Consider the following 18,096-nt stretch of genomic DNA (forward strand, 5'->3'; position numbering starts at 1 on the left):
CTTCATTGCACCACCCGCGCTAGACTCTTAATTGACTGCTATTTTCGATGCCCGGGCCAGCCACCTAAATGGGATTAATTGGCGCAGAGTGACTTTCCAGCACAGGTGTGAATGGCAGTCTTCAAGTTCAGTGCTGTCACAACAGCGACTTGAAACTCGTACAGCGACTTGAAACTTGTACAGCTTGTGCTATTTACTTCTCGTACTGCAAGATGCAGGTTCTCCCCCCCCCCCCCCATCCCTTTTTATTTGTTCAGTTGCTGTTGATAATTTAAGTACATATTCCAGAATATATTCAAATTTCAATTTGAATTCATGCAAGTGATCCAGACAAACTGTAGAACTAGAAGCCTACCACACCCCATTTCATGAAACTTGTTATCAATAACAAGTTACGAATCATGATAGCTGTTATAATTAAGCTACCAAAATCATTGCATCTGATTGGCTGCAAGAGCAAATTTGTCATAGAAATGTAGCCGTTGTTACTGATAACAAGTTTTATGAAACGGGACCAAGGTTTTGAAAGGAGTTTATAACGACACTTCTGGTTACACACAATTGTACATGTAACATAAGGTCTACACTATACATTGTACATGTATGGATATGATATTGCAGGCATTTCATCTTCACAGTTTATTTCAAAAGTCTGCAATTAAGGAGTTAAGGAGATAGCCACAGTGTTCATACTTATTGTTCAAGTTACATACCAGTACATTGTATCACACTGTCTGTATAATTTTACAGTTTTTAAAATCTCACTGTTTATGAACAATTCATTTCAAGGACTATCATAGCCTACTCACAGAGAAATGTGTGCAGTATTACAAGGAGCGCCAGTGCATTTGTTGAGCATTACACTTACAGACGTATAGGGCCTACTGTTTTGTGCGCCTGTGTACCATCATGTACACAGACATCATTTTTGTACTGCACATTTTAGACAGTACATGGCTGTACATTGTCGTATTTATCAGTTGTGGTGGTATTGCTAGGAAACTCTTTTTTTTTTTTTTAATGACTCAAGAATGACTTGTAGAACACCATAAATCTCAAAATATTGAAATACAGTGTGTACTACAGTACTGTTAGTGTACATGTACTGTATGCATGTTACTGTAAGTGCTGTTGCAGTATGACTGCACATGCATTATTTATAGAAATACACATTTTTGTACATAATTATGTAGCATAATGTGGAAATGTTGCTGAGTGACAAAATTAGTCATGACATCAGGTCATTTGCATTATCAACATTGTTATTCAGTACAAGCCACTGTACGTCTCTGTGCAGTCTTTAGTGTGTACACTTTGATGGCATTTGTTTAGCATTATCATACAATGTGCCTATCACTGGCTCTGGCAGAGTAAATATTGGTATTTCTACAGTCTGAGCAATGTAAGAGTGATTGAGATTGTACTTGGCAACCACGGAAGGGGGGGGGGGAGTTACAGATGAATTTTAATATCCTCTTGATAGACGATAGATGGGACATGCAGGAATTTGTCTCCTTGAGTAGCGTACATTGTGTGTTTGTATGAAAAGCATTCTTCATTAGCATACTTTACAGTCAAATATATTCCTTATCCCATATACATGCTGCTTTCTGACACTGATACGAGTTTGTATTTACAATGTGAGGTATATGTACTGTACCAACAAAGAAAAAATTGACAAACTGCCAAATAGTCTTTCAAATGTAGAGGCATTCTTAATGTCAGCCGACATGTAGTAATACTGGGTGTGCTATTTTCAATACTGCATATTGTATGCAGTACCTACATGTATATCCATGTACACGTTGTACAAGAAAATACTTGCAAATCTTGAATGCAGACTACATTTTTGTAGCACAGTGTACACTATTACTCAAGTTGACTTTTATTTGCTGAAGTTTACTGTGTTACTGTAAGTAAGATGGCAAACATTCTCAATGTCAGGATTTTTTGTTTTTTTATTTAAAAAAAAAAAGATCTAAAGATACGTTATCATACATTTGTGTAAGATGTCTGTGTGTTAAAGGCATAATTTACCATTTGCAGATGAAAGCATTAGTGCTTTAAAATAGTTCTAAAATGTGAGTTAGGGATAAAAACAACCACTGTCAAAATTTGAATCCGTATAATCGATGTTAAGTGTTGTTAAATACACAAAATGTGAACAATAGTTATAATAAAAACATTTCCAGACTAAACCGTATACAGTTACGGTTTATTGAGAAAAACCCTGATATCTCCTTATATTTTAGGTTTTATTGCAAATATTTCATATGGTAGGATGTTTTATGATACAACAGACCTACACATATGCATCAAATGTGATATCTGGAACATTTTTGAAATCACTGCTCCCAAAGGTAAACTGGACCTTTAAATAATGGTACATGCATACAAGTTTTCTCTTCTGTACACCATAAAATGTAATTACTGGTGACAGTTTGTTTTCTACAACACGTAGGCCTACACTTTCACAGCACATGCAGAATAGACCGGTTTACTAATGATATGCATAATGACGTCAACCCCACGCGACCCTAGTGATTGTAACTAAGTCGGGCAAGCGAAATAAGCGCGGACGCGCGCGCCACACTGTTTTTGCATTCACGCGTGTATTGTCTACGATCATTACTCGCTGCGGATAATCGACAACTTTTGTTTGCTATTTAATCTTGCTTTGAGATGGCGTCAGCTTCAAGTTCTAGCCAAAGTTCGAGCAAGCCATGGAAGAATTGGACAGTTAGGGAATTAACTGAGTATTTTAGGAATATAGGTGTGAGCACAAGCGGCTACAACAAGGAAAAACTCATCAAACTATATTTAGTGCAACTGCCGTAGCCGATTTGGATTTGCCCATCGATCCTGACCTCTCCCGGCCGGACACCGGCCGGTCACTGCAGGAGAAGCTCGCTCTGGTAGGCTGCTCGTTCTCCGAACCTAACAAGCTCGCTCGGTTTACATCCAACTTCGAGAGTATGCCAGATTTTGGACTCTGACGTGTTCAACTACCTGATCATCAATCGGACTGAATATGACTGGAAAAGCTATATGGGATACAAGTCATTTGAGGACTACCGTCTTTTCGCGGATGGGAGTGTTTCAAGCCTGAAGTTCAATGAGGTTTCGGACACGAGCCCTTTTCGTGTTTTCCTAAGTGAGGTTAGGCCGACCGGACATACCTCAACAAACCAACGTACCAGACCTGGGTCGTGATGAATAAGTCAACGGCGGAAATAAATGTTGGCTACTGCGAATGTCAGGGAGGTTAGGTCTATCATTGTTTTTGTTTTTAATTTTAGGTCTACGTCTAGATCTACTCTAGATCTACTCTAGATTCTAGATCTAGTCTATTTATAGGGCTAGGCCCCCTAACTCTTATTGTTAATGGAAAAATAGGTCAAAATCGTCATTCTATTCCATGAAGTCTAATCAGTCTGAGTCTAACTTTTAAAAAAATCCTTGGAAACATATCGATTATGAGAGATTCGTTGTCTAGTTTAGATTTCATAATCAATCATAATGCTTAAAATCATTGAAGTTTGAAGTGATGCGGTCATACTGTTGTATGTTCCGTAGCAGCAGTGTTTTCCACCCATTTTCAGAACTACTGAAGACAAAATCGAAGCCAAAATTCAATAAAATCGAAACTATAGTCCAAATTGCGTTTGATCACAGCAGAATTTTCCCTCATCTAAGGTTGGGAATTGATTTAGAGCCACACGAAATGCCAGGAGGTAAAGTCGAAGTTGATGCATCGCACACATGTACACAACATACACGTAAGTCTACATGTGGGGACGTGTCGGGGACGGCTGCAGCAGCCGACGGTGCAGGCTCGCATCCTTTGTTTGCCCGAGGTTGCGGCCGTGTGCAAAATTAAAGATCTGTGCATACATTAGTAAACCGGCCTATTGAAGGAATACTGGTACAGCATGCATGTACTAACTGTATTTGGAAAGAGTATCTATCGGAAGAAAATGAATTACTTTAGTAGGTGATGTCATTCAGCAAAATGAGGAGAAAGAAGCAGCCACTCTACTCACATTTCATTAGATTTGTGAAGATCTATGAAAAAAATTGTTTTAAAAACCTGAAACTGTACAGTTCTTACGCATTTTTTTTTTTTTTTTTTTTTTTTTTAAGCCACTCCTTTGGTGATTTATCACTTGGTCTACTCGGCCTTTGTCTAATAGCCATTTAGTCTCAACCCACATGGTCTAATCCTGTTTCATCTAAAACTAGTTCGTCTAATGACCATTTAGTCCAATTGCCACTTTGCCTCATTAACAGTTGGTCTACTCCCAGATGGGCTATGCCCACTTTGTCTTTAACTGTAAAATACCCACAGTTTATTAGACAAAATGGAAAAAAGTCTGAGGAGGCAAGACTGCAATTAGACCATCTGGTCATTAGACAAAATGATTAGTAGCCAAACTGGTCATAGACCAAGTGAGAAGTAGACCAAATGGGCCTTAGACGAAATTCATAGTAGACGAAGTGAGTTTAGCCATATAATGTAGTGGTGTTAGACGAACTGGGAAGTAGACCATCTGATAGTAGACCAAGTGGCAATGAACCACTCCTTTCCCTTCAAATCCATTAGTGTGCAATGTTCCTACCACATGGCTGACTGAACTTTAATTTGTCACTATAATAGGCCTATCTCAGATCTAAAGTCAGTGGTGTCCTATCCCCTTGATTGCAGAGGCATGACATTAAGAAAAAAAAAATCATATCATGTGATTGGGTAACTAAACACCACATGGTGTATCTCACACATAGCTGAGACAGTCACAAAACCTGCAAACAAGAATTACGTATACAGCTGTATACCCTCATAAGTTCTTTATCTTTAATCTTATACGAGGTCCTTCAATCACAGCAAGCACAGCACCATATCACTTACGGTGTACATGCGGGTGTAAATAATAAATGATTCTATGGTCTCCCTGTTGTCTGTCTTGATATTGCTCTTCACAGGCATAACCGCATAACACTAGCCACTTTTCATTGACACTTAACCCTAAAAAGACCGAGGGGGGGGGGGGGGCCTAAAAGGCCCCCTTCGACATTTTGCGCGATTACTCTGCAACACGCAATGCTCTCTCCGCGATGCTCTATGACTTTTTTCTTTCGAGTTTCCCGCACATTTTGACGCCAAATTTGTGGCGCCCGGGGGTACGGTTCTGAAGTTACATAACTTTTTGTACATGCACGTGAGACCGAAAATGGCTCAAAAATGTGATTTTGTGTACAAAGTCAATGCAAATTGAGTTTTTTCACATGGTTCATATAAATATGCTTATTTTTACTCTCAATGGCTAAAATTAATTAGTTTTAGTAGTATTATGCTTCTAAAAGTGTCTGCCACAAATTTTGTTTAAAAAAAGAGCAAAAACAAAAGGTCGAAAAAACAAGGAAATACATAAGAAATTCATAAAACAATAAAATAAATAAGAAATTAATTTTGATACTGAATTTTTTTTCAAGTACATCTGCGAAGAATGCCACAAAGAATAATTAGACCAAAAATGAGCACTTCTGGAGCTTTATTTACTGATTTAGATCAAAGAGTCTGATTTCTCGCATAAATTAGCATAATTAATCAAAATAAAATAAAAGAAGACTATTTTGGAAAATTTAAATATACGATCTTGTAGATTACATCGCACACTACCATTGTGCAAATTTCCGTGGCGATCGCGCAATCCACGGCTGAGATCTTAAGGGGGGGCCCTTTAGGCCCCCCCCCCCCCCCAGTCTTTCGAGCTACCAAAATAGCCCAGTCTTTTTAGGGTTAATGTACTTGTACATTTGGTTTGCAATACAGCATGCATGTTCAGTGTGTATAAATCTGGTATGGAGTTTTCTTCAGTTTGTCTCCCTCTGTATAAAAAAAAAAAAAAAAAAAAAAAAAATGTAAGATCAGAACCGCTGACATAAATGTGTATTGTAAGTCTCTCTCATGATCTGGCAGGGTATGTTTGTTTTTCAATTATTTGCTCTTTTAACTGATCACAAAAAATCATATGAATAGATTAGTAGTTCTATCTCACATTCATTTAAGTGATTCTTTCCTCAGTTTGTTAATGGTCTTTAAAGTGTTACCATGCCAAATTAAAGCAGGCTTGTTACTTTGATACAAGGGCTGTATTCAAATGGTACTGACTGAAAAAAAAAAAAGAACATGAAGACTTGAAATGTGTCAACAAGGGTTGGAAATTCATCCAAGTAGGCTTGGATTAATCACAATTCATTGTGACTGACAAAAAGAATTTGTATTCGTGAGTGAGGTTCCACTAGAATCATACAAAGAGTACTGGTAAACAAGAACCAAGAATGTATGCATTATGTGATGTTGAAGTTTAATTCATGTGACTTGGAGATAGGGATTGACAACGATCGATGTGGATTCAATTACTTGCAATTATATGAGTATTGGTATATTCTTGAACACATTACAATGAACAAGGGTAATCTATTATTTCAAGTGAAGAAAAACACTCATATCAAAAAGTCACTTGTGCTAAAAATTCATCAAAATTTTCCACTTACCTGGATCTGATGCATTCGTCAGCACCACATTAAGGATCTCCTCGCTACTGGTTTCAAAATCAAGTGCTTGCTCCAGAGTGACATCCCCCGAGATTGGATCAATGGAGAACTTTGCATTCGCAGGCGTTCCCATGGAGTAGCGAACATCCATACCACCAGTTACTATGGTGTATACCACATCACCAACATCCTCAGCTTCTGAGATTGTGTGGGTTTCTTCCGGCAAAACGTCACGTTCGACACGATTTAATACCTGCCCTAGGTTGGGGGCGTACATGATGTCATCCCCGTATGGATGAAACTTTGCAGACAGAGGACGCACAATGATCGTAACCTTTGACGGCAGGGATGGCAATGGGGGATTTCCATGATCGCGAGCATGCACAGTGAATGAATAGTCGCCGGTAGTCACAGGAGATTTCACAGAGACAACTCCAGTGTTTTCATCTAAACTGAAGACATCACTTGAAGGCTCCATGGAATAGGACACTCTACCACTCTCTCCTTCATCTGCGTCCGTGGCATAAACTGTCACCACTCTCGTTCCACTCGGTGCCCCTGTGTAGGTACTGGACACAAAGGTGTCCATTACGAAGGCAGGTGCATGGCTGTTCCTTCCCACCACTGCGATGGTCACATTTGCTCTGGCTACCACAGCGGTCGGGGTAGATGCCACAACCTGCAGGTTGATTTGCGGAGTGGCCGTAACGCTCAGGGGCACGGCGCAGTAAATCTCCACTGTACCGTTGGGTAGCGCCTTCAGTCGGAAAGAGTCGCTGCCCTCTCCAGCCAGCTGGTATGATATGTGCTCTGCTGAGGGTAGGGCGAGACCCTCAAGACCTTCCACAATTTGGTTTTCAATACCCTCTATAATATTCCCCCAGTAAGATCTGTGAGGAAGTTTGTCTGACTCTCCACTGACACGGACACGTAGGACGTCATCCCACGTGTGATTCCCCAGTGTGTGTCTCAACTTGAGAGCAATGTCAGTGTTTGCAAGGTGCTCCAGAGAGTCCCTGATCTTCAGGGCACCATCTTCAGCTAACTGAAATAGGTCTTTCAAGTGTGGCTCAGAGATTATCTCTGACACCTGTCCCTTTCTGATTACATCAGTCACTTTGTGTCCTGGCAAGGCATTGGAAGGCACAGTGAACTGAGGCAAGCCCAGGTGTAGGCCAAGCGCCATTTGCGTCATTGCCAAGATACATATCACAAAAATAACCAACAGGTCAACTGACCTGAGTTTACAGTTTGCAGCCATTGCTTGTTCAATTGTCACTATTCACTCGTCCTCTGATCTTCAAAGTATCCGCTGTATTTTTCCACCTTGTTAATGTTTCACCCTTGAGAATATCCACATATCCGATATCCATAAATATGCCTGTTATTTACCTGGAAAGAAACAAAAAGATACAAAATTTGACTCTGCATATTATCACATGCTGTGTCAATTATTCTCATTGCCCATTTCCCAGAAGACTCAAACAAGTACTTTTCTCTATTTGATTGACCGAAATGAAGATCTATGAATTATAACAATCAAGCAGGAACAGGGTCAATCCATCTTTACCAACTGTTGAAAATCAATCAAACAATATGATGCTTCCCATTTATTTCTCTTTTTTTTTCCACTGTTCCCATGTTTGACTACATTTTGCATGCATCATCCCTATCATGACCACTTCTGCTGTGTATTAGCTAATCCACAGAAAACACACCCATTCTCATACTATGTCAGACCATGTCATTTTCACCTAACACTTCAGTAACAGCATCCCCCCCCCCAAAAAAAAAAAAAAAAGAAAAAAAAAAAAAAAGATAAATACACGACCCTGGTGCAGCAAATGACATTTCATGATAGGGAACAGGACTTTTTTTTTTTTTTTTTGTAAACCACAGCCTAAGTACATTAAATGAAAAGTACCGGTATGGTGTACCATAGATACAGTTTGTAGATCTGTAGAGACTTTATCTGAGCTGCATTTAAAAAATAAAAATAAAAACAAAACATAATATAAAACCAGAAACATTCGTGGCATGAAACTTTTGCAAATTGAAGCTGACAGCCTATTTCGGTCAGACACAAAATTTTTTTGAACAGCCAAAAAAACTTTCACATGCATTTTATACTTTTGCAAATCTTGGCTCCTCACAACATTACGTTTCTAGTTTTTTCCTAGACAGTAAAATATGTCTGTCTAAAGAGTTCTATATGTAACATTTGTCTTACTTTCATCTGGTTCTCCTCTGGAGACACTTTTCTGTAAGAAGGGATTCCATGAAGCCAGACATAATAGTCTCTGCCGAATACATTGACATATCCCCCACCTCGACGATAAATGATTAAATACAGACTGATCTTTCTGTCTACCAGTACACAATACATTGTACACAGACATCTCCCATTGCAGGCGTTAGCACTTTATACCAATCCTCATGACAAGCAATTTTCTGTCATTTTGTCTGTATATTTTAACATATCTTGTTTAGTCACAAGTGAAGGGAATTTTGTACCATAAACTAGTGGATCCCCGCTCTACATAATGCTAGTAATTAAAGGCTCCGATTTTTTACTTTGTTGTGTTTAAAAAAAAAAAAAAAAAAAATCACTATTATAACCATGTTTGCTCGCATTCACTGTATGGAGAGTGTATTTTAATACTACTAGAATCTAGTATAAGTATTAGTGCCTTGTCTCACCTCCATTGTGTTTGTTAGTAGAACGAGAGACAGTTCTATGCAATATTGTGTACATCTCTGAGTCAAGCCAGGACCTTCCATCACTCAGTTAGTATGGTTAGTCCTAGTAATTTATTATGACTTGACTCTCGCTCATATTCCCCTGCACTTGATACTAGTAATGGCCAATGTCGATAGTCTACCTGACTTGGAATTTGGATCATTAGAAATGTAGAGAAGGGCTCTCAATCTAGAGTATGAATTACTATTTTTATGATGATTGATATTCTTGAATTGTTGAAAGTTGAATTTGAAGCCATTGCACTGCCAGCACTGGCACTGCAGCTGTTGTGACTTGTGAATTGTGCGAGTTGTGATGGAGGAGATCTACATTGTAGACCCCATCAAGGAAGCGAATTCAAGGATTTTACAACCCTATCTGAGTAGAAATGACCAGTAATAATCTGGCCAGTAACTTTCTACAAATGTTAATGATATTTGCCATTTTCTCAGTCAAATACAGCTAGCATAGACTACGAACATGTATGCTAAGCTAAGCGTATGCTCTACACTCCATTTGACTTGTAAGTTGTGGTTGTGCGGTATAGCGAGTGCCAGCGAGAGCCCGTTGGCGTTGCACTAGGCCCGCTTGCAATGCGACGTCCGTTGAAAGATAACGGGCAAACCGGCAGTGCCAAGCTGATGAGTCGAACATCCACTCGACAAAATTTGTCAAAGCATTCATGCTACTGTCATAAAAACGCATGATTATGAAATGAAAACCCTAGTTCGTAGTTTTTAGGAGTTAAATACTTACAAGGCTAACTAACTTTGGTGAAAACAGGCCCCCAATTTGATGTCACTTCTCTGTCTCCTCGAATCCTCCTTCCCTCTCGCACTATATTCCGTGATTATTGTCAGATTGATTTCGTGCGTGTGTGCGTAAGTTTCGTTATCACAGACTGTATGTAGCGCACGAGAGACGCACAGTGTGCGTCATCGACGACACTCAAATTCCAAAGTGTACAGCTCACAACGGCTTTTACGATCCATACATCCCACTGAAATTCAGTGATCCCATCAAACAGACTGGCTCACGAAGTTTTGCTCGCATTCCAAAGTTACATCTCCGAATAATGTACAAATTTTACTTTCATTTACCCGTCCCTTCAAGAGTCTGCTATTTACTTTTAAATAGCCAGTAGGATATTTTTATCAACCGCACAAGCGAAACGGTTAGATGCAAGGTTGAGTTTTGTTTTCATCTACTCTAGGGTTAGGGGCTCTCGCTCCAGTACATAATTTCGCAACAAACCAATGACACCATACAATGGTAAATGAAAGGGCGGGGCAATGTGTGCCATAAAAGGACATTGTTTGTAATATCATCATTCGTGGGGAAGTTTAACCGGAAGTACATATGTCTGCACCTGAGGAACGGACGGATTTTTCTTTTCCGTGTTCTTCTTTTTTTTTCTTCTTCTTCTTTCCTTTTCTTCTTCTACTCGTATATGCTATTTCTTCTTTACACCAGCGAATCTTATTTATAGTAACTTTTGAGTCAAGTCACGATGATGCTGTAGGCGTACTTTTAAAGTTTTATAGACAATGCAGGCATGCAAAAGATATCCATAATCCAGTTGTCACACATTTTTAGCCATCAGCAATTCGCGGAATGAATAGCCTATTTATTTTTGACAAACATAGGCCTATCTGTATGGTTTTCTTTTTATATACATTACGAGATATACAATGAAAATAATATATTTCCGTTATTTTCTTTCATTATTATGAATAATGAATGTAAGAGGAATATATGCCCGATGTCGTAAATGTCTATCCATGATCGTGCCCGAGTTGGAAGTAATAGCTAGAAGCCCTCTTCAAGTGAGACCTAGTCATTTAAATTTTATTTTTCAAAGCTGCTTCCATGTTGATAGCTATGTTTCATTTCCATCGTCAGCCTCCTTCGTGCTTACATTCACAAACTCTGAGCGCGTTGTTATTTGTGTGTTTCATATAGTCATAAAATATTTCTCATTCGTTCTTTTCCAAAGACTCGTTAAGTTAACTAACAATTCCTAATGTGATTTGAACATGTCGTTACTATTTACTTCATCATTGATACATTTCCACCCTGTCATGACAGAGATTCTGTTGAAAATCTCCATTTAAAAAAAGAGTTCATTTTGCACTGGTTTTTTTTTTCACCAAAGGAGCAGGAAACCTTAATCCTAAAGTATACTACAGCTGTTTGAAAATATATTTGAAAATCTATATAAACATAGATTCTTTGACTATGGTTGTGTATCCCCCCCCCCCCCCCTTTGCCCTCTGTCTGTCTGTGCGGTCTGTCTGTCTGCTTTGTCTCTCTGTCCCCCTATCTATCTCCCTCCGTCTCTGTGTTTATTTCATATGTGTATGTTTTATACATGTACTCTTTTACACGAAAAATATATTGTAATGATTTTGCGTATCTATACAAATGTGCATCTATATGTAAATGTTTTGTGTTGTTGGAAGTGAAATCAATGAAATAGACTTATTTCTGTGCCCGGCGGGGAGAGTACAGCAATATAGGGATTGTATAGCTATTCAGAATATTAAGAGTTGGTGTATACACATGGTGTACCATATGCACTTTCAGAAGTGAAAGATGGTAATGAGACAAAATGTTATGTCATAACAATAAATAAACCGCTAAAGAAAGAAATGTCTTGATAATTGCAGAAGTTTCAGAGCAAACGTTCGTGTGCTCTATACAATCTCTTGTTTGTGCCTATCATTTCCGAATACAATGAGTTCACTAGTGGAAGACTCATAATTAGATACATTGTATCACAGTGTTTCTTTTTTAAGTCAGGATTTCTCGGTGGGGAAAACCCAAGGTTAGAAGTCTGTATAGAACGAGGAATGTTCGCGTGCATTTTAATTTCGCGAATTTCACGAGCGTCAGGATTCGCGAAATCAAAATACACGCGAACGTTCTTGTCTACACTACATGCATTGAATGCCATTGGCAGTTCGCGGAAATTTCATGCCGCAAAAAAAAAAAAAAAAAAAAAAAGGCTGTCGGCTCCAATTCGCAAAAAAAAAAAAAAAGAAGTCATGCCGCCATATATCATGTTTCACAGTATCCAAGGCCTGTATTCTGACTGTGTACTTTATATCCGTTACTTCCCTGTCTTATAGAGAGAGAGAGAGAAAAAAAAAGCAAACATATAGGCCATATATACCTCTACAATTTGAATGTGATGTTTGCTCTTTTTTTATTCTCCATTTCACATTACAAATAAGTATACAGAACAATGTATAAATGACCTAAATCATTATACATGAATCAAAGAAAGGTTACAAAATGGATGGATTGCCCATATCGGATTCATTGTTCCATCTGTTCTTCCATGGGATCCACAAAAAGATATCTGCCACATTTTAAACATAAACACTTATTTAATTGAAAATAAAACCAACAGCAATATTAGCAAATATTAGAGCTTGTGACCTTTCATAAATACATATACCACGTTCTGAATACCATTGATCATTGACACCACCCCCCCCCCCCCCCCCCAGCACACACACCATCAAATAATGTTCCGCTGCTCCGGTGGTTGTCTTCTTTGATATCCAACAATGGTGGTATCGAGACTTTTAAAAGATAACTTTGAACAGACTGCCCAATTCTGTAGTTCCTCACAGTTTACTGATGTGTGTGTATATGTTTGTGTGTGCGTTTTTTTTTTTGTGTGTTTTTTTAATACTGCTCCATTATTACTCAATACACATAATACACAATAAAGTGTTTTTGGGTAAACTCCCCTTTCATATACAAATTCTGCTATAACCTGCGTGACATAATTGATTTCGAATAGACAAGCAATGTCTGGCAATAGCAACACGCAAATAGTCAATTGAGTGCGACTCAAAAGCAGATTCTATTCTTTTTCTTTTGTGACTTTTTCCTTTTGATCTTCATTTATAATACTCACCAGGATATGTCATTTCATGAGAAGCATCCATGCATATTCTCTGATGCTCAATAAGCCAGTTCGGAGTTTCACTTCGAGTTGGAGCAGATGAAGGTCATTGTTACCAAATAACAGGACATGTTAAAATTAATCGGAGATAAGCATTTTGGCCTACTTTGTAATGATTGTTCAAGTCATCCCAATAAACAAAGTGATAATTTTTCCTCGGCAGTATACATTGATCTGACAGCATATTTGGCAATAGGCCCTATCAACGGGAAAAGACTGTTAATGCATTAAAAAAAGAGGGAATGGATGCTTTTCAAATGTTGATTGATGGACCATTCTCAGTTCGTCCTTTTATTTAATTATAGTTGAGCATGACTAAAGGATTCCGTAAATTGTCATGTCGGGCAAGCTTGTGCATTGGTTTGTCGCTTTGAAAATGAGTGAGTTGCCTAGCCAACTGAGAAAAAAAAAGAAGAAAGGTTATTTGTACCATGTGCACATAACGAGCTACAGATTATAGCTCCGAACCGGCTTATTGCAATCCTCACAAGTAATTTTTAAAAACCTTGCAATAGGAGAATGGTACAATATCTTCTTGGCGTCATTGTCTGCATACTGACCGTTTGTGCTATTTAGGATTTCTTGAAAAAGCCGTACGAAGGAGATTTATGTACGAGAATAATGCATTTTTTTTTTGGGGGGGGGGGGATAATTATTATGACTGTACTTCCCCATCTATTGTTATGCAGCTGTCATTTGTATGACGCACCTCTTGACCCCCGGGAAATGTGCGTCATGGTCGCGTCAAGTACCACCAATTTGATGACGCGTGGTGCCGTCACGGGAGCAAAATGTCCGTCACAATACTGACCCATTATGTGCGTCATAGTCGGTCATTTAACCAGAGTGTGTCAAAAGGTTCGTTAATGGGACCGTCATGTAATTTTGCGAGGCTTCTTGCATGCCTTATTGGGGCATGGTATCCCTCCGTAACAGAATAAAACAAACTCGCGATCGCGAGTCGGCCGAATTCACCGGCTCCTGGAAACGCGAAAATGACACAATTTTCAATCAGTTTTATTGTAACATACTGATACTCACTTCATTCTCGTATGTCTTCTTTTTCTATCTGATGTCAGACTAAAGGTCTTTTCAGAAAGTTTGAGTACAAATTTGCTCCAAAACCACACTACCAAACACGATTTGTGATTAAAATCATCACATACAGCCCGCGGCATCGCGAAGCTCGCTATCCTTCAATCGCATTCACTGTATGTAGTGTAGCATCGACCGTCGACCGTGGAACCTGCAGCAAAACCACGTGCGTGATGTCGACCATGTGGTACATGTATACATACAGTACACGCGTACATACGTATACAGAAGGCGAGGCATGGCAGAGGCCAGGCCCCAAAACACATACAAACGATTATGGAACTAACATTACTGAGAGTCTATTAAAACCTGCATTAACTTAAAATAGTAAATTCTATTTAAACACTAGCCATATAAACCATGTACCTAACTTGGGTTTAATAAGGTTCGTGTTTAAATAGGCAGGGGCTTCAATCAAGCTGTTTTCGAATCGGGGAAGGGGAGGCGGGAGGTTACGGAAAAAATTACTGTGGCCAGAGTTTCGCGAAACTAGATAGTTTGCCATAGCAACGTGTATATCAAAACACGCGTTTCTATGGGATGTCCATGAACTAGGGAACGGTTTAGAGAAATTCGAAGTCATTCGAGGTTGAAGTGGTTTTTTCCTACGCATTTTTTTTTTTTTTTTTTTTTTTTTTGTTGTTCATATCTAAAAAATTTGATTTCTTAATTTTTTTCAACTGGTATTTGGGAGTCTTGTAATATATTTAAATTGTTGATAGAAATTTCTGAATATATTCAGAAAGTACGCCTAGGCGCCTAATGTTTGGATAAACGGTAAACATGCAGTCTACGTTCGATACGAAGAAATCATTACGTCTTTCACGAGGAAAAACATACAAAACAAGCAAAAAACACCTACGAACGAATGTTGATAGCCAAAACTTTGATAAGTAATAAGCAGTTATCATGAGCGTGAACTGAAATTAATTGTCATGATTTTGTTGTCTAACCAGGTGATGACTGCATCTCATTGAACCTACTCGTAGTGAATTTCTCTGGGCATACGAGACCTTTTAAGTATTTCTGGCTCAGTTGCATTTTTAATTGACTGATTAATCGATCTTTTTTTTTATTGTTCAGGGAACATAAGATATTCGATCAAGTACATTATATTCGACTGTTTGATGTTTCCTACTATGCGCCAAAAGAAAGGCTAGAATTTTCTATAGAATCACGATATCTTTGCAATGATTCCTTTAATTCAACTAATGAGCTGGTTCTTCGATCGATATTTCCATATTTACACGCTGTTTATTCCAGCGCGCGCATTCTTCCGTCTGGCACGCACCTGGGTGTGGCACCTGCTTTTGTGGAAATTTCCACAAGGGGAGAGGGGTGGGGTGTCAAGTTTCTTCGAGCCGAAGAGACTGCATGTAAAACAATCTCTTCGCTCTAATTTATTGTCATTCGTGCTTTCCCCTTATTCTTTGCTGATATTGAACATTTAGATTTAACTTTACGAAGGTTGGTAGCACGTGGTTCTATTTTGTTGTGAGGTGTATGTAATTTCTTTTTTTTTATCATTCTTGGAAAGGAAAAGAAGAGTAAGGGGGAAAGAAGAATAAGAGGGAAAGTAAAATGGAACGAACGGCACGTACGCTCAGCATTCACAGTAAGCCGTCTTTTTACACCAGCATAGTTATCATCATCACCATCAGACATCACTCAGACCATTTTAGCCTTTTCCTATCAACATTAAGAAAAATAAATAACAAATACAAAGTATCAACACCTCCCAACAACACAAATATTTAGAAAAGACAACACACGGCACACTACAGCGGCTGGTATCAAACTTCGTCGCTTCGATTCGAAAAAGTATTGCAGCAAAGCGGAGAAATCGCCGTTACGAAAATAGCAGTGCGAGACACTTGAAAGAATTACGTCAAATACTTCAAAGTATAAAGGGAACGGATAAAGTGATATAAAATGGAAGAAATCGTACCAAACGATGTGTGAGAAACGACAGTGGAGAACGGTAAGTTTAGTAGTAGGCTTAGGCCCTAGCAACAGTTTACAGCACCGAAAGCTAAGCGAAAATAAGGTGAAAATAAATACACATTGGAAACTCGGTATTGCGACAAGATCCTTAGGATCAAGTCAATAAACGATACAAAACAAAGGAAATCAATTCATTTTGACCGGAAAATAGTTTGTTATAAGTATTCTGTTGTATGAGATCTCCTTTGATAGGCCGAGAAATACATCGAGCTTCCACGATACTCGGGAAAGACAGTTCGAACGCTTTTCACCTGCACTAGCCCGACCAGACACTGTTACGCTATGCGACGTACCATGTACAGCGACTGGGCTGTGTATAGTTACACCTGCAAATACTGCAGTGCACATCAATACACGAACAGAAACTCACCTCTTCCTTGCAGAAAAATGATGCAATAACGTTACGAAAAACACACACAACACTCTAAAAATCATTTCATACTTGGGAGGCAAGGGACAAGCGGATGAAGAAGAAGAGAAAAAGAAGCAGACATTGCACAACGGAACGCTTCTACCCCGATTCGAATCGAAACAGGGTACTGGAGTGTAGTGGCAGCCAGCTGGCTACAGTGGACTAGTGTGCAGCTAAGCTACTATACTAACGCTCGGATCCCCAGCCGCCCACAACATGGGGATACAGTACCACGGCGATCGAAGTAAACATCCAGCAGGGTCCGTAGGCGACAGGGATTCACGCGGGCGAAGTTCCGTTCGGTGTACACAGTTCGCAGGCAGCGAATTGCGTGAGCGCACACAGAGCTCTGCAGCATTCCAGTCTGGCACGTACTGCGAATAACATGTGCGTCAAGGGTCAGTCATTTTCACGAAGAGGTGCGTCACCATTTTGACTGGTTATTGCGTCAATGTCTCATAGAGGTGGGTCACTTTTTGTGACGGAGGGTACGTCATGGTACCTAAAAGGTATGACGCACATTGGTACTTTGACGCACCTATCCCGGGGGTCAAGAGGTGCGTCATACAAATGACAGCTGCATTATGCTCACTTCGAACTTCCAACATGTACGCCACAACCTAGAAAAAAAAGTACTGTCTTGTAGTAGATATGTCTAAAAATATCCTGTAGAAAAATAAATTCTTTAACTTTAGTAACGGTAGTTTTGTGTGTTACGTAATCCATATCACTAAGCAATTTTTTGCTTAGAGCAGTTGACAACCTTTTCCCCATTTCGCTTGATTCTCTCTTCCAACGAGTCTCTCACGGCTTTACGGTACTCAGGAGTCAGACAGTGCCGTCAGTAGTCATGTTAGAGCGCCATCAACGATAATATGATGGAGAATGAATGGACTTCGACAAAATGCTTTACAAACTGTACCTTGCAGCTTTGGTGTCAGTTTGGTGTAATTTGTGTTTGCCTATGTCCTCCCCCCCCCCCCCCCCCCCCCTCCCCCTCTCTTTCTCTCTCTCTCTCTCTCGGTGTCTGGTGTTCGGGGGGGGGGGGTGGTGAGAAATCTTTAGTTGTGTCCACCATGTGGTGTGTTGAAGGGAAGGAGTTGGAAGTGTGGTATATCTGCGAGGTGGGCGATTGTACATTATTGGTGTGTGTGTGTGTGTGTGTGTGGGGGGGGGGGGGGTCTACCTTAATTTTTGTGCTATAGGTAGTTTTGTTGATTAGGCAATACTGTGGGATGGTTCAGTCAGCAAGGTCTGCCTGTGAAATTATGTGTTATGTAATGAAGCCGACAGGACAAAAACTCGTCTGTT

The 18,096-nt window shown here is 39.4% G+C and overlaps 1 protein-coding gene across 1 annotated transcript in view; it reads right to left on the reverse strand.

Annotated features, from left to right (window-relative positions):
• The window catches only part of LOC140232980 (neural-cadherin-like), a 62,679-nt gene extending 54,781 nt beyond the window's left edge, over positions 1–7,898 (reverse strand). The window contains exon 1 of the mRNA XM_072313085.1: positions 6,556–7,898. Within this exon, the coding sequence (XP_072169186.1) occupies positions 6,556–7,816 (1,261 nt within the window). The 5' untranslated portion in view covers positions 7,817–7,898. The remainder of the gene's footprint in view (positions 1–6,555) is intronic.
• Positions 7,899–18,096: the final 10,198 nt, after the last annotated feature.

Source organism: Diadema setosum, chromosome 9, assembly GCF_964275005.1.
Source record: "Diadema setosum chromosome 9, eeDiaSeto1, whole genome shotgun sequence".
Classification (NCBI taxonomy): Eukaryota; Metazoa; Echinodermata; class Echinoidea; order Diadematoida; family Diadematidae; genus Diadema; species Diadema setosum.